This window comes from Thalassophryne amazonica, chromosome 9, assembly GCF_902500255.1.
Source record: "Thalassophryne amazonica chromosome 9, fThaAma1.1, whole genome shotgun sequence".
In the NCBI taxonomy this organism is placed as follows: domain Eukaryota; kingdom Metazoa; phylum Chordata; class Actinopteri; order Batrachoidiformes; family Batrachoididae; genus Thalassophryne; species Thalassophryne amazonica.
In genome coordinates, this window is record NC_047111.1 from 93,361,719 (window position 1) to 93,386,105 (window position 24,387).

Below are 24,387 nucleotides of genomic sequence, written 5' to 3' on the forward strand. Positions count from 1 at the left end.
CACAACCAGACAGGAGACCCAGTTAGTCACTTTAATTTACACAAAAGTGACTCACAATTGACGTATTGTAATGACTTTCAGAGGGGATAAGAAGTGGAGTTGCCACTTCTGAAGAGGAGCGAAGCAAAGATCCAACGAAGCAGCGGATCGAAGCACTGCCTCATTGTTCAATGTTCAAAGCAAAGCCGTACTGCAGAAACAGTTGATTACAGATCTGCTGCAGCGTCTGTAATCACCGCAGAGAAATTATCATTTTTCCCAACAAACACCCTCAAAAACAACGGCCATTCTGAAGGGCCGATAAGGGAATCATTAAGCAAAAAGCCTATTGATGTCGGTGGATCAAATAATTTCTTAATGATACCCGAAAAGAACCTGTTCTCGATACCCAACCCTAATAGGCAGCTGACATTTTTCAAGGGTGGTAATAAATTATACAAAGTTTCTATTATGAGCTGGAATGGTGTGTGAGTACAGAATGTTTTCAGAACCTTAGACCTTAGACCTCAACTGTTTTTAGAGGAAGAACTCAACCATTTTATTTCCTGTTAATTACATTATTTTTTCATGTTAATTCACTGTTTTAAAGTGATGGCTTAAATTGTTTAGGTTCTTTTTTTCATATACACTATTATTATTATTATTATTATTATTATTATTATTATTATTATTATTATTATTATCCTTTTATTTTATTAGTACTTGTATTTTGTTGTTTGAGTTTTAAATGGACCACAATGGAAATAAGTGTTTCCACTTTCTTGTGTAATCCGCAGCCAGTCTGCTCTGTGTAAGCCTGATCCCATCAGATCTTAGAAGCTAAGCAGTGCAGGATCTGGTTAGTACTTGGATGGGAGATTTCTTTGGAACACCAGCGGCTGTGTGTGTTTCTCTAGCTAAAACTGGAGTTGCGTCAGGAAGGGCATCCGGCGTAAAACCTGTGCCAAATACCGATGCGGGTCTGGCTGTATCCACTGTGGCGACCTCGAACAATACGGGCGCAGCCGAATGGACAACAATAACTTTCTTGTGTAATCCACTTATTTTTAACATATTTACAATTATATTATGTACTTACATTGAACTCACTAAATAAAATCATGCACGTACGCTTATAATATGGACATGTTTTACTGCCCCCTGTTGGAATGCCGTGTGAGTCAAAAGTGAAATTATTAACGTCCATTGTTCAGTCTTGTTAGCTAATATCCATAGTTTCTCCAAAAATCCTACCAACATTCCATTTCAGTGGCATATATCCTTGATCCCAAAATACATAAGCATACCAACTGGCAAATGTCAGCTCTCCCCAGTTTGTGTGTGTTCAAAGTTACACATACGCACGCATACAGAGCTTTTTGTATTTTCTGCATTCTGCCCTAAACAGGTGCTTTTATTTATACACCCACAAACAAAGATGATGATGGAAGACAAAGATCAAATGCACTACACTTCTCACTCATGGTAATGGCAACTTGACACTTAACTAAACTGACTAAACCAATTGAACTACAAAAACGCAATAATTCAGTAACACTAACAACACTGTTAAACTAACATGAACCATAATAACATTTAAAACTCCAAAACCCGAACTCCCATGATGCATTGCACAATGCCCATTGTTCACTGTTGTTAGCTAACATCGCTAATTTCTCCAAAATTATTAGTGCTATTAACTTCTGTTTTTGCAGCGCTCATCCTTGCCCCAAAATACATAAGCATACCTAATGGCAAATGTCAGCTCTCCCCAGTTTCTCCGTGATTGAAGCCATGCACATGCATGCATGCATGCATACATGCACACAGAGGATGCTTGGCTATTATAATATAGATGGGAACACTTCAATCATTTTTTTAAAATTCAGCCATCTGCACTGTGCCACAGAGGTTGCATGCTGCCTGCACTAGCTTTGTACTCAATGCCACTGCATGACTGTAATACACTTAATACCCTGAATCTAATCTGTCATTGTTACTGCATTCATAGGAGCTATCGCTCAAATATGAGCTTCAGATCAAAAGGGAATCACAGCATCAGAGTGCACCACTAACTCACAATAAACACCACACAGGGGGGTTGCGACTGCACTGCCACAGTGCTCTTTATTCGGAGATTAAATTTCTGTGATTAACGTCAGATGTCAAAAGTCAACCGATGCGCCGAGGGTAAGAAATCCCAGAGTCTCTTCCCTACATCTCAAAGTAAACTTATTTGGTTTGAAGGAAACAGATTTTCATTCTTAGAGAACTGCACCTGTCTAAAAATGAAGCCACTGGCTGTAAATTAACAGTGCTGTGTCCACCTTGGGATTATCTCGGGGTTGGTAAAGCGTGACCTTCTTGGCAATAGAAACCGACTACCTGTCTAATCCCCTACGCACCTGCCTGGTGTGTTCATGTTGGGACCAGCATTCCTGAAGCCTTGGATAAATGTAATTTGTGTGTTAAGCATGTTTATGTGTTGGAATGGCAAAGGCTCCTATGGGTGAGAGCTGTCTCATTATAAGGGTGGGCACACGTTCCCGCATTAATGAGAATGTTTTCTGGTTTATCATTCATCGCCATGCCTGTGCTGGCAATTATAGAGGAACGGTGTGCATAATGAGAGCTGATTAATTAATTTAGGCCAAACATGAGGGCTGGATCTTTTCTAATTAGCATGGAGTACGGCTTCAGTAAGAGCAGAACACAAGGTTGCGGCTGATATCCCCACCTGTATCCGCACTGTTCAAGGTCCACGTTTGGATTTTAGTATTCACTGAATATCCAGAAATGTCTGGCTGCTGAATGCAGCAAGGAACTCTGTTTAACAGTATTTGTGTCAATTTACTGCCCAGGACTTTGTTTGGACACCTTGGGTTTAGAGCGACCTCTTGTGAGGACTATGAGTGTTACACAGAAGAAGACAAATTTGACATGATGCCTCATGTGTCAAAGGAATTTATCATCTCCTTGTCTGCAGACAGGCGTTCAAATTAAGTTTATAAGTTAATTTTCTTTATAGACTCAATTCATGTTGGTCAAAATATATCTGACTGAGGGAACGTGAAACAATCAGCAAGAACATACTTTATTTCATGTGTCGCTCAGTCATCAAGGGTGATCCAATTGTTCAATCGTTAATCCAGTCATTTATTTTGAATGCGTGACTGCGTGTCACCATCACTGTTTTACACTGTGTGGATATGAAGCATCTTCATGAAGGCTTTCAAGTGCTTTAAGGCAGAGAATCATTTTTTGAAGCATTTTTTAATGAAGTTTTAGATTTTTTTTATATTAATGAATTTGTTTTCTGCAATTTATCCGGGTCCGGGTCTCGGTGACAGTACATCAACCAGGTCATCCCACACTTACCAATCCTCAGCCAAGTCCTCTAATTCTCCTTGGGGAATCCTGAGGCTATCCCAAGCCAGGTGGGAAATATAGTCCCTCCAGTGTGTCCTGGGTCTTCCCTGGGTCCCCCCGCCAGTTGGGCATGCATGGAAGACCTCCACCTTTGCTAGCTCCTTGGGGTGCAGCGGCTCTAATCCGTCCCTCCGGGATATCTGAGCTTCTCTCCCTGTCCCCGACTGTAAGCCTAGATACCCCACGGACAAATGTAATTTCCACCACTTGTGTCTGTGGCCTTGTTCTTTCAGACATGACTCAATGTTCATGACCATTGGTGAGTATGGGAGCAAAAATTGACTAGTAAATCAAGTCTCGCCTTCTGGCTCTGTTATTTCTTCACCATGTCCAGTACAGGGTCTGCAGGACCTCAGACGAAACCCCAATCCATTTTCCGATCTCACGCTTCATCTTACCCGACATGCATCTTACCTAAACTAGATACATGAGTTCTTCCACTTGGGGTAAAAACTCTTCCCTGACCCAGAGGTGGCAATCCACTCTTTTCCAACAGAGGACCATGGTGTCAGATTTGAAGCTCATGATCCTCATCCCAGAGGTTTCACACTCTGCTTCAGACCTGCTCAGTACACATTTATTGAAAATTGAAAACCTCTATTTTGAACCAGTTCTTACATTTAGTTGTTTGAGGGTTTCAAACAAGAGAATAATTTTCTGAACCAAAAAATCTTCACTCTCTGCTAATTGTCACAATCATCGTAGTTGAACAGGGAAAGAGCCTTTTCTGAAATGTGTTTCATTCAGTCTTTTGAGCCTTTCAAAGTACTGATTTTTTTTTTTTTCGGAAGCAGTTTTATTTTCTGTTAGGTGTTAAGAAACAGTGAATTGTTTTCTGAAACAATTGTTTCTTCTTGTGTTTTGTGTATTTCAACATGGAGAATTATTTTCTGTAACAATTGTTTAATTTGGTTTTTGAAACAGTACAGAATCAGTAAATTATCTTCTGATGTAATTGTTTCACTTTAAAGGGTCCTGTCTCTCTGGGCTGTGACAATCTGAAAATAGTAATTGTGAAGGAAATCATTCGATGTTGCTCAAAATTTTCTAGGTGGTGCACTTCCCTCACTTGACTTGCAGGCCGTTGCACAGCACTGCACGTGGTGAGGTCACAAGTGTCCTCGCCACACAGACCCGCACATTTCCAGAGCCATCATGGGCATTTTAAAGTCCTCTGAATGTAGCCTCTGCAACTCATAACATACAAGAATTGTGAGAGGACTTTGTGACAGTGTTGATAGTGGATGAAACTATATTGTGAGTGATTGGAGACAAAAAGGAGGATCTGACATTCCCCCTGGGAGACATGCATGAGCTGCCCTGGGAGCAAGCCAAAATAGCAGAGATGATTGGAGAGAATCAGTGCTTCTGGAAGCGGCTAAGGGAGTCCAGCAGCCACCTCTCATGGTCACTAGGCTGGATACACCTGTCGGCACCAACTGGGATTATCTTTAATTTTTATTAAGTATCACAGCAGGAGCCCATGCACAGAGGCGGGCTTCAGCACAGTAATGGATGAATACTGGTAATTCCCAAGATCCAAGGAGGACATCTGTCCACAGGAGGATGTCACGCGTGATATGTGCATGACGGTGCCAGCCAGGAGCTCTGTGATGGTGTGGACTGCTAGACATTACATATTTCATCCTCTGGCTGGTGCATGTGCATGAGCCATGCGTGACAATGTCAGCCAGGTGATCTTGGATGGCGTGGACTGCTAGACATTGCATATTTCATCCCTCGGGAAATCATTCTACAAGTGGGTGAGTGCCGTGTTCACAGTTGTCTTCCTTTTGTATTTTTTTGTTTTCTTCTCAGTGGAGCTACTCAAGTCTTTGGTATTATTATTATTATTTATTTATTTATTTATTTATTCACAATTTTTTTTTTTTATTTTCTTATAATATACAGGGCTGTTTCTTACTGGGTACAGTCGAGGGAATTTCCACATATAGCAGGATTATCTATTCATAAAGCAGGATAATCTATTCACATAATAGCAGGATAATACTAGCTGAACACGTCCATAAGAGTGCTGCATTGTATTTGCGCACAAATCAAAGGATTGTTGCATCTGCAAAGGGTACACTCGACATTCATGAGAGTGCCTCTTTGCATCTGAGCAGAACTTATGTATATATTAGGTATGTGACAAAAAAATTCAAATTCCATGGATTAACTCTTATGCACCATTGGAAAGAACTTTCAAAGACCTTTCCAGTGGTACTTTAATCAGCTTCATAGGACAAGAATTAAGGAAATTAGAGCTAATTAATTGATCCCTAATTAGGCTCGTTGGCGGTTTGACATTGTATATAAAACAATAGGAAACTGACTTGGGTTTTGTGACCTTTTGTGGCGTCACTGGAGGAGGCATAACATCCTTGTTTCTTTATCAATTTCAACAAATAATACACCATTTTAAAGCTTAAGAAATATAGCTTTATCTAAAAAACAAACAAATATTGCTGTCAGACTTGAAAAAGCACAATATTATTATTGAAACCATGCCAAGCAGCAGTCAACTGAACACATCACATCGCAGTGTTTACAAAACACAAGGTACTGGCCAATCAGGTTACTCCAATTTGGTCACGTGACCAACACACTGACTGAGAGTGCCCGATGTGAAAATACAGCCTTCATAATCACCAGCCATCTGGCTATTACTAATTTATTATAAATAAGGTAATCCACAATATACCACCTACACATTTTAATTCAACTTCTGCACTCAGTTGGATTTGAATTGGGAGTCTAGAATGCTCATAAATGACGTTTATTTGAGAGGTAAACAAACAACAAATGGACGCCATGTGGGAGAGCAGCTCTCTTATTTTGGGGGCTCTATAGCAGTCATAGGAGTCGATCAATATTCACCAAATTTTGCATATTCACTACTTTCTATAGAAACATACTATCTACTTTACAAGGAATACTTTACTCACCTTTTATCAAACCATGCTGGTTTTCATCAAGAGAACACACAGCGATTTTCCATTACAAATTGTGCAGATGTGAAATGGGCTGTACCAAAATTTTTCCACCAATCACAGCAGACATGTGTACTACATCATCAGAAAGTGTATACAGTAGTGTTCAGAATAATAGTAGTGCTATGTGACTAAAAAGATTAATCCAGGTTTTGAGTATATTTCTTATTGTTACATGGGAAACATTAGTTAGTTATTAGTTATTCTGAACACTACTGTAAGTGAATGAAATACAACAGATTACAACAAAATAATTTTTTTAGAGAGCATTGCTGCAACCCATTGCTGGACAAACGCTCATGACACCACCATTGTTGAACCCAAATCAGCTGATGCAGAATGTGACATTTGTCACATACCTATATGTATGTGGACATCTTCACCGTAAGATATTGTCTGACATTTGGACGTATGCGCATGTGTCATTTGCACCACTTCACTGAGATGCCAACGGCGAACTTGTCAGTCATGAGCATGTTTGCTTACTAATTCGTGTCTTCAACTACTCTCTGACAGTCACAGCCCAGTGAGATAAGAACCTTAGTGTTGTGATTGTTTCAAACCAATGATTTAGCTTTCTTTGAAACACTTGTGTTTTTTAAGTGTGTGTTGTTGTTGTTTTTAACTAGAAATCATTTTCTGAGGGAAATATATCATTTACTTGTAAAGCATTTCAAAACAGTGAACTTTGGTGGCTTGGAAAGTGTCAATCATTTTATATAGCAAATGTTTGATCTATTCAGAGACTTGTTCTTCCATCACGATGTGTGAAAATGTTTGGAAGGGCTTAAAGTTGATCTTAACCCCCCAACTACCCTGCAAATGGCTCGAATTTATATTTTGTTGTAAAATCAATTGTGAAATTGTAGACTTGGTGGAGTCCTTCGGATTTTTGCATAACCAGATGGGATGACAGGGAAGTGAAGGGACGCATAGGGAGGGTGTGACGTATTTCTTGAAGTGATCTGTTTGCAACACAGGAGGAGCGATTGCTTTCCTGAGTGGAGTGGAAACCATCAAAGGAGACAGGTGGGATGGCATTTGAGGGAAGTAATAGCCAGTTTGCCGCAGAGAAGGAAGGTGACTCATTTGGACGGTTGCTGTGTAAGTCTGGAGTTGGCATTCTGTGCTGTCACCAGGGTTTGAATACACCTCAGGCAGAAAGTGCAGCCAGATGGGGTCAGAGGGAGAATTTAAACCAAGGGTGAGTGCAGCATTCTTGATGACAAAAAGGGACTGGGCAGACTATAAAGGAACCCAGCCAGAAGGAAAGGTTACAGTTTGTCAGGTAGACAATGGTTTGATTTAGTAGCGCTCCAGACAATAATCTGACAGTTTCGTCTGCAGTGTTGAGTTGCATCTTGTTTGACACCAGATCAAAATTCCCTTTGTATGTAAAAAGCATTTGCAGATGTTGCATTTTTGCCGCAGAAGGAAGAACATTGGTGTTGTTTTGTTGGTGATTTCGAAAAGAACGATGATGTTGAAAACACTGAAGGCCACAAAGCCAAGGCTTCAGTGAAAACTGAATAGAAAAAGCTGCATAATTCTCCATACCGGATATAGCCACATCTGAGCCACTGTACGAGGCGCATAATTATTATTTACCTTATTTTGAAGAGATTTACAGTCAAACATTTTTCCAGTTGTGCTCTAATTGACCCAGCCAATGATAAAAATACATCCAATAAGTGTAAACCAAACTGGACAAACTAAGTAACAAACAACAAATAATACCCTGCAACCCAACGGCATCCCGCTGATTTTACATCTTACAGCATCTGCAGAGAATATCATCCTGCTGTCTGACACTGCTTCTTGATTCACGGGCTTCATAACCTTACATATTTCTAAGTTCCACATACAGTCATTAAACATCAGATTGCCATTGTCACTTTGTGTCTTTTGATTCTTTCTTTTGTCCAGTTACAGTCAGTAAGCCGGTAAACATATGCAGTTGTATGCAAACGTTTGGGCACCCCTGATAATTTCCATGATTTTCCTTTATAAATCAGTTAAATATATCATATAGCAGATGAACACACTGATATTTGAGAAGTGAAATGAAGTTTCTAGTATTTACAGAAAGTGTGCAATAATTATTTAAACAGGCAGGTGCATAAATTTGGGCACCCCAACAGAAAAAAATATATCAATATTTAGTAGATCCTCCTTTTGCAGGAAATAACAGCCTCTAAATGCTTCCTATAGCTTCCAATGAGAGTCTGGATTCTGGTTGAAGGTATTTTGGACCGTTCTTTACAAAACATGTCCAGTTCAGTCAGGTTTGTTGGTTTCTGAGCCTGCTTTTTTTTTAAAGAATTATTGCACACTTTCTGTAAATCCTATAAACTTCATTCCACTTCTCAAATATCACTGTGTTTGTCTGCTATATGATATATTTAACTGAAATTGCTGATCCAAACAACCAATGATTTGTAAAGGAAAATCATGGAAATCATCGGGGGTGCCCAAATGTTTAAATATAACAGTACATCATGAACACCTAGCAGTGCTAACTGCTTGAGATCACTATCGCAACGTCACTTCTTCTCCAAGCCTTCATTGACATACACTTGCAAAACTGGATACGCTGTGTGGCTTTCTCGTAGACATATGCAAAAAAAAAAAAAAAAAAAAAAAAAAACCTTGGACATTGGACATTGTAAACAAAGAGGCTGAAAATTTTTTCTGACTGAAGAAGAAAAAAGGATGTTGACAAAGCAATGCATTGTGGGTCGATATTTCTTATGTTAGATGAGATGCTGATAAAATCACTCTGTCTCCAGATATTTGGAATCTGAAAATATATTAAAGGACAGAAAAGAATTTATGTTCCCATGAAAATTGGGAACATAACTGTAACCTTAACCACAACTGTAACCTTAACCACAAACCCTAATTGTCACACACTACCCTAATCGAAACCAATAACCATAATTCCTAATCCCTCACCCTAACTTTAACTCTGACCCCATACCCTAAATCTCACCCCTTGTCCAAATCCCTTGCCCTAATCCTAACTCCCATCCAACCCCTAAACCCTGTACTGCAAGGTGTAATTGAAGATCATAACCCTACCCTAACCCTAATCTGGATGTGTGAATTAAGGTTTTTTAAACTGCTCTGTGAAGTAGGTGCTTCATGTAGCACGCGTGTCATGTAATGACTGCAAGACTGCAGTTAGACCTACCTCCTATTCACAGCTAGAGATTGAGAAACTGAGGTGCAAATTGCCTCATTAACTGTCTAAATAAACAGAGGGAGCAACGTTACTGAACATGATTCTTGGCATCCGTTTATTGTGCTCTTTCAAAAGGCTCAAATGAAGAGAAACTTCAGGGATCCAGTCAATCCAACATGGTCTGGCTTTAACTCACATGTGGTGAATCACTGACTTGTGGGTCATGTTAATTCATGTATTATTAATAAAATACTCTAATGTGACTTCATGTTTATATAAGAATGGATTTTTCGATGATCAGATAGATAGATAGGTAGATACTGTAGATAGATACTGTTTGCATCATGTATTGCGATATTTGCAAACAGGACACGATTTCTCTGTTGTTGTGTATTAGCAGGAAACAACAATGACTGTGACTATATTTTTTTTACCATTTTGTCTCCCTTGTGTGTGAATAAATGTCAAGCTCCCACTGATGCTCTGTAAAGAGAGCAGAGACATATAATTTATAATGGAAAAGGTTAATGCATTCTTAATCAATGTCAGCTGAGATTCTGTCAAACCTTACATCAGTGTTATATAAAATGTTACAACCCACACTTAAATGTCGAATTATTGATAAGATTTCTTTTTTAATTGCATTACTCACATACTGACCTGGCTAAGTCACAACCCAACCAAAAAGGTGAACACAAATATAAATAATTATGCAACTGCATGTAGTATATAGTACATTCTTTCTGTCTATGGATGTTTCTCCATTCTGCCATAGCTCTGCACTTGTCTTGCTGTCCACCTAGAGTTCACTTAGAGAGCACCCAACAGGTGCGGATGTTATTTCACCAAATGGCAATAATGTGTAACAAATTGCTACAATTAATTGCAGATCATGTTTACCATTTAAACAATCACATTTTGTGGCATATCAACATTAAGGTAATAGCAGCAGAACAGGTCGCAGTCTCACTACATCAAAATTCTGGGTCTGTTAGCTAGCTAGCTAGCTCCTTGTGACCACTTTAGTATTCTCTCTGCTTGTCTGTTGATTTACTGCTAGTGAACTAATGCCTTAGGTAGTTATTTTTGGCCAACTGATTCTGCTCTTTTTCTCTTTATCTGAGGCACTGACAAGACTTTTAACAGATGTCCTGCACCCCAGGACATCTGACTGCAATATGGACTGCTTTTTGATTTTAATTAATGACTGCTTTCTGTTTGTGTGTGTGTGTGTGTGTGTGTGTGTGTGTGTGTGTGTGTGTGTGTGTGTGTGTGTGTGTGTGTGTGTGTGTGTGTGTGTGTGTGTGTGTGTGTGTGTGTGTGTGTGTGTGTTCTGTTTGTAAAGAAATTCTTTTAAAATTTGTAAAAAACCTTGTAACTGTTAGAATGGCCAAAGCAATGGGTCACCCCTCTGTGATGGAAATTAGCTATTTAGCTATAATCTGGTGCATCTCTGTCTCTTTGAGCTTAATGATGTACATTGTCCCTTAAATAACTAATAAACTAAACTAAACGATCTGGTCTGCTTGAGGTTTCTTCCTCAACAACCACCAGAGGGAGTTTTTCCTTACCACTGCTGCCTGTGTGCTTGCTCAGAAATTGAACTGAATTGTAATATAACATTTCAAGTTTTAAACTGTTATCTTTGGTCTTGGTCAATAGCTTACCTCTTCACCACGTCCATAAAATCACTTCAGGAGGTGTGGCATACCATTTTAAATCCTTTTAATTTTTTTTATCAGTACATACACATTGATAGATTTAGCCATCCTGCTGGACTTTGCTGGCAGTGAAGCTTCAAATCCACAGAAGAAGAGGTGGGACAAGCTTCCAAGCTTCCACATTCAAAGGACATGTCCACGTCCACTCATCATGGATAGAATGCCAGCGAGAGGACATGTCCACGGTCCACTTCTCATGGACAGATTGCATGTGCCAATCGTCGCTGCAGCACGCAGCTTTCTTCACCTCCAAGTTCTCTCAAGATTGTGGCAAGTTAAATAAAGTCCATTAATACCTGCTCACGGACCAATTGCCAGCGGGAGCACATGTTCACCGTCAACTCCTCGTGGACAGAATGCGCGTGATTCTGCAAGACTAGGAATGCAACCATGCACCATCACAGAACAGCCTACACAGGGACTACGCCGAATCTGCGCATTTTTCCAGTGTACTCCATACGCATCACAAGCCCAGTTTGAAAGAGACTTTAGTCAGGGAGGTGACCAAGAAACCCAATGGTCATTCTGTCAGAGCTCCAGCATCTCTCTGTGGAAAGAGGAGAACCTTCCAGCAGGAAAGCCATCTCTGCAGCAATCCACCAATCAGGCATGTATGGTACAGTGGCCAGATGGAAGCCACTCCTTAGTAAAGGCACATGGCAGCCCACCTGGAGTTTGCCAAAAGGCACTTGAAGTACTCTTAGACCATGAGAAACAAAATTCTCTGGTCTTATGAGACAAAGATTGAAGTCTTTGGTGTGAATGCCAGATGTCATGTTTGAAGGAAACCAGGCATCATCTCTCCAGTGAAGCATGGTGGTGGCAGCATCATGCTGTGTGGATGTTTTTCAGCAGCAGGAACTGGGAGACTAGTCAGGATTGAGGCAAAGATGAATGTGGCAATGTACAGAGACATCCTGAATAAAAACCTGCTCCAGAGCACTCTTGACCTCATACTGGGTCAACGGTTCATCTTTCAGCAACAACCCTAAGCACACAGCCAAGATATCAAAGGAGTGGCTTCAGAACAAATCTGTGAATGTACTTCAGTGGCCCACCCAGACCCCAGTCCTGAATCTGAGGAACATCTCTAGAGAGATCTGAAAATGGCTGTGCACTGATGCTCCCCATCCAACAAGATGGCGCTTGACAGGTGCTACAAAGAGGAATGTGCAGAACTGCCCAAAGAGAGATGCACCAAGCTTGTGACATCATATTCAAGAAGACCTGAGGCTGTAATTGCTGCCAAATGTACATGAACCAAAGTATTGAGCAAAGGGTGTGAATACTTATGTACAGTAGTGTTCAGAATAATAGTAGTGCTATGTGACTAAAAAGATTAATCCAGGTTTTGAGTATATTTCTTATTGTTACATGGGAAACAAGGTACCAGTAGATTCAGTAGATTCTCACAAATCCAACAAGACCAAGCATTCATGAAATGTACACTCTTAAGGCTATGAAATTGGGCTATTAGTAAAAAAAGTAGAAAAGGGGGTGTTCACAATAATAGTAGCATCTGCTGTTGATGCAACAAACTCAAAACTATTATGTTCAAACTGCTTTTTTAGCAATCCTGTGAATCACTAAACTAGTATTTAGTTGTATAACCACAGTTTTTCATGATTTCTTCACATCTGCGAGGAATTAATTTTGTTGGTTTGGAACCAAGATTTTTGCTGGTTTACTAGTGTGCTTGGGGTCATTGTCTGTTGAAACACCCATTTCAAGGGCATGTCCTCTTCAGCATAAGGCAACATGACCTCTTCAAGTATTTTGACATATCCAAACTGATCCATGATACCTGGTATGCAATATATAGGCCCAACACCATAGTAGGAGAAACATGCCCATATCATGATGCTTGCACCACCATGCTTCACTGTCTTCACTGTGAACTGTGGCTTGAATTCAGAGTTTGGGGGTCGTCTCACAAACTGTCTGTGGCCCTTGGACCCAAAAAGAACAATTTTACTCTCATCAGTCCACAAAATATTCCTCCATTTCTCTTTAGGCCAGTTGATGTGTTCTTTGGCAAATTGTAACGTCTTCTGCACACGTCTTTTTATTAAACAGAGGGACTTTGCGGGGGATTCTTACAAATAAATTAGCTTCACACAGGCGTCTTCTGTCACAGCACTTACAGGTAACTCCAGACTGTCTTTGATCATCCTGGAGCTGATCAATGGGTGAGCCTTGCCATTCTGGTTATTCTTCTATCCATTTTGATGGTTGTTTTCTGTTTTGTCCACGCGTCTCTGTTTTTTTTTTATCCATTTTAAAGCATTGGAGATCATTGTAGATGAACAGCCTATAATTTTTTGCACCTGCGTATAAGTTTTCCCCTCTCCAATCAACTTTTTAATCAAACTACGCTGTTCTTCTGACCAATGTCTTGAATGTCCCATTTTCCTCAGGCTTTCAAAGAGAAAAGCATGTTCAACAGGTGCTGGCTTCATCCTTAAATAGGGGACACCTGATTCACACCTGTTTGTTCCACAAAATTGATGAACTCACTGACTGAATACCACACTACTATTATTGTGAACACCCCCTTTTCTACTTTTTTTACTAACAGCCCAATTTCATAGCCTTAACAGTGTGCATATCATGAATGCTTGGTCTTGTTGGATTTGTGACTACTGAATCTACTGGTACCTTGTTTCCTGTGAAACAACAAGAAATATACTCAAAACATAGTCACATAGCACTACTATTATTCTGAACACTACTGTATATGTGATTTCTTAGCTTTTCATTTTCAATAAATTTACAAAAATAAAAATAATATTTTTATATTGTCATTATGGGGTGTTGTGAGTAGAATTTTGAGGAAAAATATTAATTTACATCATATTGGAATAAGGCTGTAACAAAACAAAATATGGAAAAGTAAAATGCTGTGAATACTTTCCAGATGCATTGTAAATGAACTGAGCTGAATTGATCTACTTGAATTTCTGTAACCAGTGAGGCCATTAAGCAGATTCTGAAAATGACAAGAAATTCCTGTTTTCACCTTTGACCCCAATTAAATAACTCATTGCTGTTCCAGTAGCAGAACAGCAAAACTGTTCAACTGAAAAGATAAACATAGCAAAATGTAAAGAATCACAGCTGAATACTTTTATTTCAACTCATGGTGAAGTAAAACACAAACGTTTATAAGTTGGGAATAATTTGACACTAAAATAGTGGAACAACCAAAGCAAATATCTACTTTTGAATTGGGTTGTGACATTACGGTTAGTGCATTGCAGGAAACATTTGTCTGGTTTATTTCCTTCCACATCATTTAACTGGTCATTTTGAGGCTTTATAACTAAAACAAAGTCTAATTTAGTAAATTGTGCAGTTCAGTGGGCATCAGCACCTCTTGACAGTTTCCTTACAGAAGTGAGCTGGAAAACTGGATTTGATCCCATTGTGATGTGCTCATATTTGCAGTTATGCACTTCATCGCATATTCATGAGAGCAGTGTGAGTGTCAGGACAAATGAGACCTGAATTATTTAGGGTTTTGTTTTCAATCTCAGCAAGTATGATCAGGATTTAAAATCTTCAGTCAGTGTGGACACTCGTTTGCATCATCAGCTTTTATAATATTTAGTGAAGACCATCAGGCGTTGATAAGGCTCTTATATTCACTTTAAGCATCATTGTTTGCAGCCACTCAGTTTGTTAACACTGTATTGTAGGATATTTATATGTCATGTGTCCTCTGTAGTTTCCATGTGGGGAAGAATGACCTTCTGACCTTCTATGATGGAGATGACCTGACAGCTAATATCCTGGGCCAATACAGTGGCACACGACCCCACTTCAAACTCTACACTTCAATGGCTGATGTCACGATTCAGTTCCAGTCCGATCCGGCCACCAACATCTATGGCTACAACAACGGCTTTGTGGTCCACTTCTTTGGTGAGTCTATGGTTTCTCCTGTTGTCAAAACTCTGATATTCTGCATTTTAAAGATCCATGAAAGCTGTTATGTATAATGATGGTTTGATTCAAAGAAATTATCGCTTCATCTTGGTAAACAAAGTTTATTATATTTGTAAATAAGCCCAGGAATTTAAGTATAAATTTATTACAACCCCAATTCCAATGAAGTTGGGACGTTGTGTGAAATGTAAATAAAAACAGCATACAATGATTTGCAAATCCTCTTCAACCTATATTCAATTGAATACACCACCAAGACAAGATATTTAATGTTCAAACTGATGATGTATAAAGCACAAGACTTCCTCTCCCAACATTCGTTAGATGCACTATTCCATATATGACCTATTGCATTAAAGTTTGGCGAAACACATATAAAACACATACAAATCCAATATTTTTATTACAAAAGAAAGCTATAAGAGTTATCAGGAATAAACCACTATTTGTCGATTTACAAATTTTGAAATTTTGGGACCATAGTTGGCTTTAAAAGACTTTATAAAAACAATATAATTACTTGTTATAGTATGAAGAATTAGGATTACTGATTTTGTTATTGTTTTTTGGATTGAGTGTTGTGCACTATTGTTTGTTCTGTTGTGTTGAGAAATTTTAGTTCATTGGTTAATCTATATTGTCTGTGCTTGGTTTTTGGGGGTATTTGTTGTTATGAGTATATATATATATATATATATATATATATATATATATATATATATATATATATATATATATATATATATAAATGGTAAAAGGGTTGGGTGTTTACAAGCTTTTGCTTCTGCTTACACCCTTTCGGCTGCACAAAACTGTGAAATTGTTTTATTTTTTTGTTAATGAGTTTTTGTTAAGTATGTGTGTGCCAAATAAATTCATTCATTCATTTGACTTATCATTATGTCTGAGATGAACACCGTCTGTTCTGTCTCATACCAACAGAGGTGCCAAGAAACGACACTTGCTCCGAGCTGCCAGAGATCACAAACGGCTGGAAGAGCACGTCCCACCCTGATCTCATTCATGGCACTGTGATCACCTACCAGTGTTACCCTGGATATGAGTTGGTGGGCTCAGAGATCCTCATGTGCCAGTGGGATCTTTCTTGGAGTGGTGATGTGCCGAGATGTGAGGAGGGTAAAGTGACTTCCAAAGCTTTCTGTTGCATTTGATTTGGTATTTGCAGTGTTAAAATCCTCACACGCACAGTTTGATGAAAATTTAACCAGCTAGACATGACACCTTTAGCCCATGAGCTCAAAGTCTATTTTGACCTAATCTGTACCACCTAAGGGGACTAAACAGCACTGACAGTCCAGTCTTCATGTACCATGGCCCACGATAAGATGTATGAAAGCCTCCCCAGAGTGGCAGCTATAGCCGGGTAAGGGTCTGTGAAAGATTGGGTGAGCTCAGGATTAATCAATGGCATATTTTTGACCATGTTGAATGCTTGGTCTAGAGTAATGACAAGGTCAACGACCACTGGATTCTGTGACATTATGACATATGTTGCACCGTAATGTGATGCACGACAGATGGCGCAAACAATTTTTTAAAACTATAATTAATTCAAGCAATAATCTTTTAACTTTAACTTTTGAGTCCTGCACAAATTGAAATTCATCTTTGTCACCATTTTTATCCCCTGCTGGCCAAAGGCCTGAAGAGGGATTATGTCGTGATAAATTTCCATCTGTCTGTGTGTCTGTCTGTCTGCCCGTCTGTCCCAAAAAGAGTGTAAGCATTCTAAGATCAACTCCTCTCACAATTTTAGGAGGAATTTCATGAAACTTGGTACAAGTCCTTGTTATAGGTTGGTAATGTGCATATTATCATATCAATCAAGTTTGGCCTATTTTACCAGAGTTATGGCCTTTGATTAACAAATCTAGGCTCTGTCCGTTTCATGAATGGGTGTCTGCATTCTGAAATCAACTCACAATTTTTGGAGGAATTTTGTGGAAGTCCTTGATATATCTTGATTATACACATATTATACTATTGTTTGATAGATTTATTAGTATATCCTGTGATTCATTAGCAAGAAATGTTTCTCTTGATTTATTAAAGAAATTCTTCACTAAAATTAGCTAATTTTACAGTTTTTGCTAGAAGTGCAAATAGCTGATGTGTGTTCACAAAACAAATGTTATCAGATACTTTGAATTGTCATCAGAATGTAGCAAGCATTTGTACCAAAGCAGCATTTGCCAGCAGGGGATATTGTGCTGTCAGAGCACTCGTGTTGCTGATTTTATAACTCCATAACAGTCTGTCATATATAGTCCATTCTATACCTTTTTGGAATCTTTATGATCAGACAGATACTGTTATATACATTTCAATATGATTGGAGAATTTATCAATTTTAATCCTTGTGTAATCCTTCACTGACCCCCTCTACCTGGCTATAGGTGCCACCCTGGGAAGACTATCTTACATTTTTGTGTGGACCATGGCATATAATGTGAGCCTGGATTGTAAGTGTTGTTTAGTCCCTTTAACTGGAATTTGGCCCATGGACTGCCTTGTGAGAAGAGATAGTTGTGGTTTTTTTTTTTAAACATTGTCCCCTTTGAAGTCCAAGCAATTCTTCCATTGTTGCTGCAGCAGTTGAACCCCTGTAGTGTAGACATTTTCATCCTGATGGTCAAAAATGTTGTCAATGGTATACAAATAATGAATGTTTATGAGTTCAATGGTACAAATATTTAATTGAATGGTATGTTCCAGCTTTTCAGCAACTCTTCATGCATCCAGATGGCTTACAGGGGAGTGGATTTTGTGTGTGTGTGTGTGTGTAGCAGCGTCAGTTAACTCAATCAAATCATCATGTCACTGTTCCGTGCGCGTGCACGTGCCAACGCAATCGGCTCGGTCCAGCTGTACCTCTTCAGTAAACACCCAACACACACCTCACATTAACATGTTGGTTTTTAAATAGAATGAATGAGTCAACCAATCAGTGTTTAGCGGAGGCACATTTTACCCATAATCCCTTTCGTATCTGTCTGTGTTTGTTACAAAACTTTGGAATTAGTGCATTATTTAACATTAAAAGATATATGTTATATTTTAACTTACAAATGACAGAATTGACATTAATGGAGTTATTCTATCGGTATTAATTTCATTTTTAAATCCAAACCATAATTCAGCACTGCTTTATTTTCCAAGACCTCTGGCTCACAGCGATAATGTTTTTGAGGAGAGATTTGGGCTTCACTGTTCCTCTCAGCTGCGTCTCGACTGCAAGCTATATAGTAAACAGGAGTGTCCAGCAGGGGGCAGGGTGCTTATAGACAGAAGTGCTGACATTGTTTGGGTCTGTGGTTGTCTTTGATGCTACCAGAAGCAATTGTGGTGTTAAAACTAAAACTCAGCTTGTTAGTAGTTGCAAGTGTACTGGAGACAATATTGGACGTTATCGGTTAGCTGTAGCTTCCGATAAATTTTTGGGCGGTTTATCGGTTTAGCTTTATAAAAGATAACTTTTCAGTTAGCTGATTATCTGTTATCAAAGCTAACTTTTGGGTTAGCTGTGCCCACCGTTGCCAGTTTGTAAATAGGGGTATCATCCTGAAGAAAAAAGGCCACATTCATCAGTTTCATTTGTCAGAAGGTCAAATTTCCAACCCTATGCTAATATATTGGAAAATGGCTGATTTTATGAACAATAGCCCAGATATTTCATTGTGAGTGAACTTAATTGTTTAAAAGTTAATGCAACATTTTCTCTACACAAATTCTACTTTTAAATGTTGGTGTGGCATCACTGTGCTCTTTGGCTGGCATTGTGAAATGTATATCTCTCAATTGAATATTGTCCTTACTTTGCAAAAAAACAAAATACACATATTACAAAAAACAAACAAAAATAAAATAGTGAAAGCACTGAGTGACTTTATGGACCACAACTGAATATTTGTTTACACTTTTATTGTGTCATCCAAGTATATTTACTATGTGCACTATATATTTTTAGTATTTTGGGCATTATTTTACTTAATAAATTCAAATCAGTCAATCAAAAGAACTAATCACCATCATCTTGTGTTTTTGTTGTGCACTAGTTATGACTTGTCAGGATCCTGGAAATGTGGAGCACAGTCAAAAGGTAATCATAGGCAGCCGCTTCGCTGTTGGATCCAAGATGCAGTTTATCTGTAATAAAGGCTACATCCTGTCGGGCAGCAGCATCCTCACCTGCTTCAACCGAGACTCAGCCATCCCCAAGTGGAGTGAGAGGCTGCCAAAGTGTACCCGTAAGTCAGAATAAATACCATGCTTACACTTCTTTAAAGATGATTTTGACATCACTGCTAGGCAAAAATGACAATATCAAAATATTTCAAATTCAGAAGATTCTGCACTCAAGCATGAAGAGAAATTATTAAAGTGTCTTTGATGGATGTGAAGTGGATACAAGTATAATAGATCTACTGAATCATGGTTCAGTTCAGTTTTACTTGGATTATGGCAGAACCTTGAAGCATATGAATCAATTGTTTTGCAGAAGGTTTTACTCTTTCAAGTTCTAGAAATAGTATTTGAACCAGCTGATTCAGAAAAAATGCTCAATTGAATCAAAAAATATCATAATTGGTGGTTTATACTGTACATGTTTAACATGAGAAGAAACAAAATAAATAACTTTTTTCAAATGCTCAAAACATCAAATAATTAATTCTGATAATAATATGCTGTTTCAAAATATTTCAAAACATAAATCAACGTTTCCTTCCGAATTGTGGTAAACTGTTTCAAAATGTTAAAAATAACAAATCTAAATTAATCAACAACTTCAAACAGTGATTCATGTTTTTGGAAAGTGGATCAGCCTCTAACCAGTAAAGAAATAATTGCTTCAGAAAATGAGTTGCTCTTTGAACACAAAGTGAAACAACTGCTTCAGAAATTGTGAAATGATTCACAATGCTTAATAGTGCAGCAGATAAGAGAATATTTAGAGCGGAATCATGCAAATGGTGATAAAAGCATCAAATTTGGCAGAAATACTCCTCAGACAATCCTCTTTTGAAAAAAAAAAAACGATTGGGCACTTGAATTTTCAGTTGGCGTTCAGGTAGAGGTCAATTGAAGAATTACACAGGAGTCAAAATTAAAAGATGCTCCAATCATATTGAAACATTCCAAAAAGGTATGGTTTGGACGGTCTGTAACTGAATTCTATGGAGTTATGGGATAAAAACAGCAAGAATGGTGACAAAGGTCAGAGTTGGTTTGTACAGGGGACACAAGTTAAAGTTGCTCCAATTTTGTTAAAAAGTGATGCAAATTACTAGTTGAGTTAACACGGTCTTAAAAAGGAATAGTTTGAACAATGTATCATCCTTATTTATCACGTTACGGGGTAACATATGTCACATGTTGTTGTGTGGGCCGCTGAAGAGGAGGTACTGCTGGCCCACCACCACCAGAGGGCGTCCTGTCTGGAGTGCGGGCTCCAGGCACCAGAGGGCGCTGCCGCCTCACAGGAGCAGCCGGGGTGACAGCTGTCACTTATCACCTACAACAGCTGTCACCAATCATCTGATCAGCAGGGGTATATCAGCAGGATGACATCTCCACCTCTTTGCGGAGATATCGCTCTACCTAGAAGGTAACGTTCTCAGCTGACTGTGTTTTTGACAGTAACCCTTTATTACTTTTGTGCGTTGAATAGCAGACATTCTTCCAACGAGAGGTGGAGGTGGTTTTCCCCGCCATACGGATTGCTGGGTGCCAACGCATCCACCTTTAACTGTTTTTTGTTCCTCGCCAGCAGTACCAGATCCGACACGCGGAGGCAGTGGCCGCCTGGGAGTTCGGGACTTGGCGGCTCCAGTATTCCCGGGGTTTGGTGGCGGAGGAAATCGTGTGGTTCCGGTTCTGCTTTGGACAGACGTCTCTTATCTTCGAGCCTGCCCACGTGACACATTCTTGTAAATTGACTTCTTTGTCTATTGTTGTGATCCGTTGTGTTTGTTGTGCTTATTCACAACAGTAAAGTGTTGTTATTTGACTTCCTCCATTGTCCGTTCATTTGCGCCCCCTGTTGTGGGTCCGTGTTCCTACACTTTCACAACAGGATATCTCGGCCAACGTCATGGACCCCGAGGGGCGTCAACCGGCTGTTGAACGGCCAATGGAAGAGCAGGGCGCACAGGCGTCTGCAGGAGGAATGATCGGTGAGTTGCAGCGAATCCTCACCGCCTTTACGGCTCGGCTGGATCTAATGACCGAGCAGAACGTCCTCCTTAACCGCAGGGTGGAGGCTCTCGCCGCGCAGGTGGAAGCGCGCCCTCAGGGCGCTGCTGCGGCTCCTCCTCCTGTCGACCCTGTGCGCAACAATGACGTTCCACAGGTCGTTCAACGACCCCTCCCACCTTCCCCTGAAGCATACATAAGCCCTCCAGAGCCGTACGGGGGTTGTGTGGAGACATGCGCGGACTTTCTTATGCAATGTTCGCTCGTCTTCGCACAACGACCCGTCATGTACGCGACTGATGCTAGTAAGGTAGCTTATGTAATTAATCTGCTTCGCGGCGAGGCACGCACTTGGGCTACAGCGCTCTGGGAGCAAAATTCACGGCTCCTTCTGACATATGATGGGTTTGTGAGGGAGTTCAGAACAGTGTTCGATCACCCAAATAGAGGAGAGACCGCTTCAGCTGTGCTGCTGTCAATGAGACAGGGGCGCCGGAGCGCAGCTGCTTATGCAGTCGACTTCCGCATCGCGGCTGCGAGGTCCGGCTGGAATAGCACTGCCCTCCGTGCTGCCTTCGTAAATGGACTGTCGTTGGTCCTGAAGGAGGACCTGGTGGCCAAGGACGAACCGCGGGATTTAGACGGGCTTATTGATCTCGTTATACGATTAGACAATCGGTTAGAAGAACGCCGTCGGGAACGAGACGAAGAGCGTGGCCGGGCATGCGCCGTCCCTCTCCCTTCCGGTTCCGACCGAGTTCCGCCCTCCCCACGCTCCACGGCCTCTACGCTCCGTGTGGTTACAGCTCCCCCTGCTGATGAAGCTATGGACACGAGCAGGGCCACATTTAGGCCACCAGATAGACAAAGGAGGCTGGTCCGCGGAGCGTGCTTTGTTTGTGGCTCAATAGAGCATCAAGTGAGGGACTGCCCCGAGCGGTTAAACACCAACGCCCGTCCCTAGAAACTGGGTTAGGGGTGGGCCAAAACATTCACGTGGGACATACCCATATTGTCACACGACTCCCAGTGACAATCCTTTATGAGGATTTAACCCTGAAGGCCCCAGCACTGGTGGACACGGGCTCTGAAGGGAATCTGCTAGACAGCAGATGGGCCAGGGAGGCAGGGCTCCCTCTGGTGGCGCTTACCTCGCCTGTGCAGGTGCGGGCACTAGATGGCTCCCTACTCCCTCTAATCACACATAAGACACCGCCAGTAACTCTGGTGGTGTCAGGAAACCACCGGGAGGAGATCGAGTTTTTCGTGACTCCTGCCACCTCCCGTGTGATTCTCGGGTTCTCTTGGATGTTGAAACACAATCCTCGGATCGATTGGCCGTCCGGGGTAGTGGTTCAGTGGAGCGAGACCTGCCATCGGGCATGTTTAGGTTCCTCGGTTCCTCCCGGTTCCCAGGCTAAGGAGGAGGTCAGAGGCCCGCCCAATCTTGGGACGGTGCCGGTGGAGTACCATGATCTTGTGGATGTGTTCAGGAAGGATCTGGCGCTCACCCTTCCCCCCCACCGTCCGTACGATTGTGCCATTGATTTGGTTCCAGGCGTTGAGTTCCCGTCCAGCAGGCTGTACAACCTCTCACGACCTGAGCGCGAATCAATGGAGACCTACATCCGGGACTCTTTAGCCGCCGGGTTGATCCGGAATTCCACCTCCCCGATGGGTGCAGGTTTCTTTTTTGTGGGTAAAAAAGACGGCGGACTTCGTCCATGCATTGATTATAGGGGGCTGAACGAAATCACGGTTCGTAATCGATACCCGTTGCCCTTGTTGGATTCAGTGTTCACGCCCCTGCATGGAGCCCAGATATTCACTAAGCTAGATCTTAGAAATGCGTATCACCTGGTTCGGATCCGGAAGGGAGACGAGTGGAAGACAGCATTTAACACCCCCTTAGGTCACTTTGAGTACCTGGTCATGCCGTTCGGCCTCACAAACGCCCCCGCGACGTTCCAAGCATTAGTTAACGATGTCTTGCGAGATTTCCTGCACCGATTCGTCTTCGTATATCTAGACGATATACTCATCTTTTCTCCGGATCCTGAGACTCATGTCCGGCATGTCCGTCAGGTCCTGCAGCGGTTGTTGGAGAACCGGCTATTTGTGAAGGGCGAGAAGTGTGAGTTTCACCGCACCTCTTTGTCCTTCCTGGGGTTTATCATCTCCCCCAACTCCGTTGCTCCTGATCCGGCCAAGGTTGCGGCGGTGAGAGACTGGCCCCAACCCACCAGCCGTAGGAAGCTGCAACAGTTCCTCGGCTTTGCGAATTTCTACAGGAGGTTCATTAAGGGCTACAGTCAGGTAGTTAGCCCCCTGACAGCCCTGACCTCTCCAAAAGTTCCCTTCACCTGGTCGGATCGGTGCGATGCCGCATTCAAGGAGTTGAAACGGCGCTTCTCGTCTGCACCTGTTCTGGTGCAGCCCGATCCTAGTCGCCAGTTTGTGGTTGAAGTGGACGCTTCGGACTCAGGGATAGGAGCCGTGCTATCCCAGAGCGGAAAGGCCGATAAGGTCCTTCACCCGTGTGCCTATTTTTCCCGCAGGTTGACCCCGGCTGAACGGAACTATGACGTCGGCAATCGAGAACTCCTTGCGGTGAAAGAGGCTCTTGAAGAGTGGAGACATCTGTTGGAGGGAACGTCCGTGCCATTCACGGTTTTCACTGACCACCGGAACCTGGAGTATATCAGGACCGCCAAGCGGCTGAACCCCAGGCAAGCCCGCTGGTCACTGTTCTTCGGCCGTTTTGACTTTCGGATCACCTACCGTCCCGGGACCAAAAACCAGAGATTGGATGCCTTGTCCCGGGTACATGAAGACGAAGTCAAAACGGAGTTGTCGGATCCACCGGAACCTATCATCCCGGAGTCCGCTATCGTGGCCATCCTCACCTGGGACGTAGAGA

General features: G+C 41.2%; 1 protein-coding gene across 1 annotated transcript in view; it reads left to right on the forward strand.

Moving 5' to 3' along the window:
* Positions 1-24,387, forward strand: part of LOC117517666 (seizure protein 6 homolog) — a 480,354-nt gene that overhangs the window by 446,306 nt on the left and 9,661 nt on the right. The window contains exon 12 of the mRNA XM_034178776.1: positions 19,331-19,522. Within this exon, the coding sequence (XP_034034667.1) occupies positions 19,331-19,522 (192 nt within the window). The remainder of the gene's footprint in view (positions 1-19,330; positions 19,523-24,387) is intronic.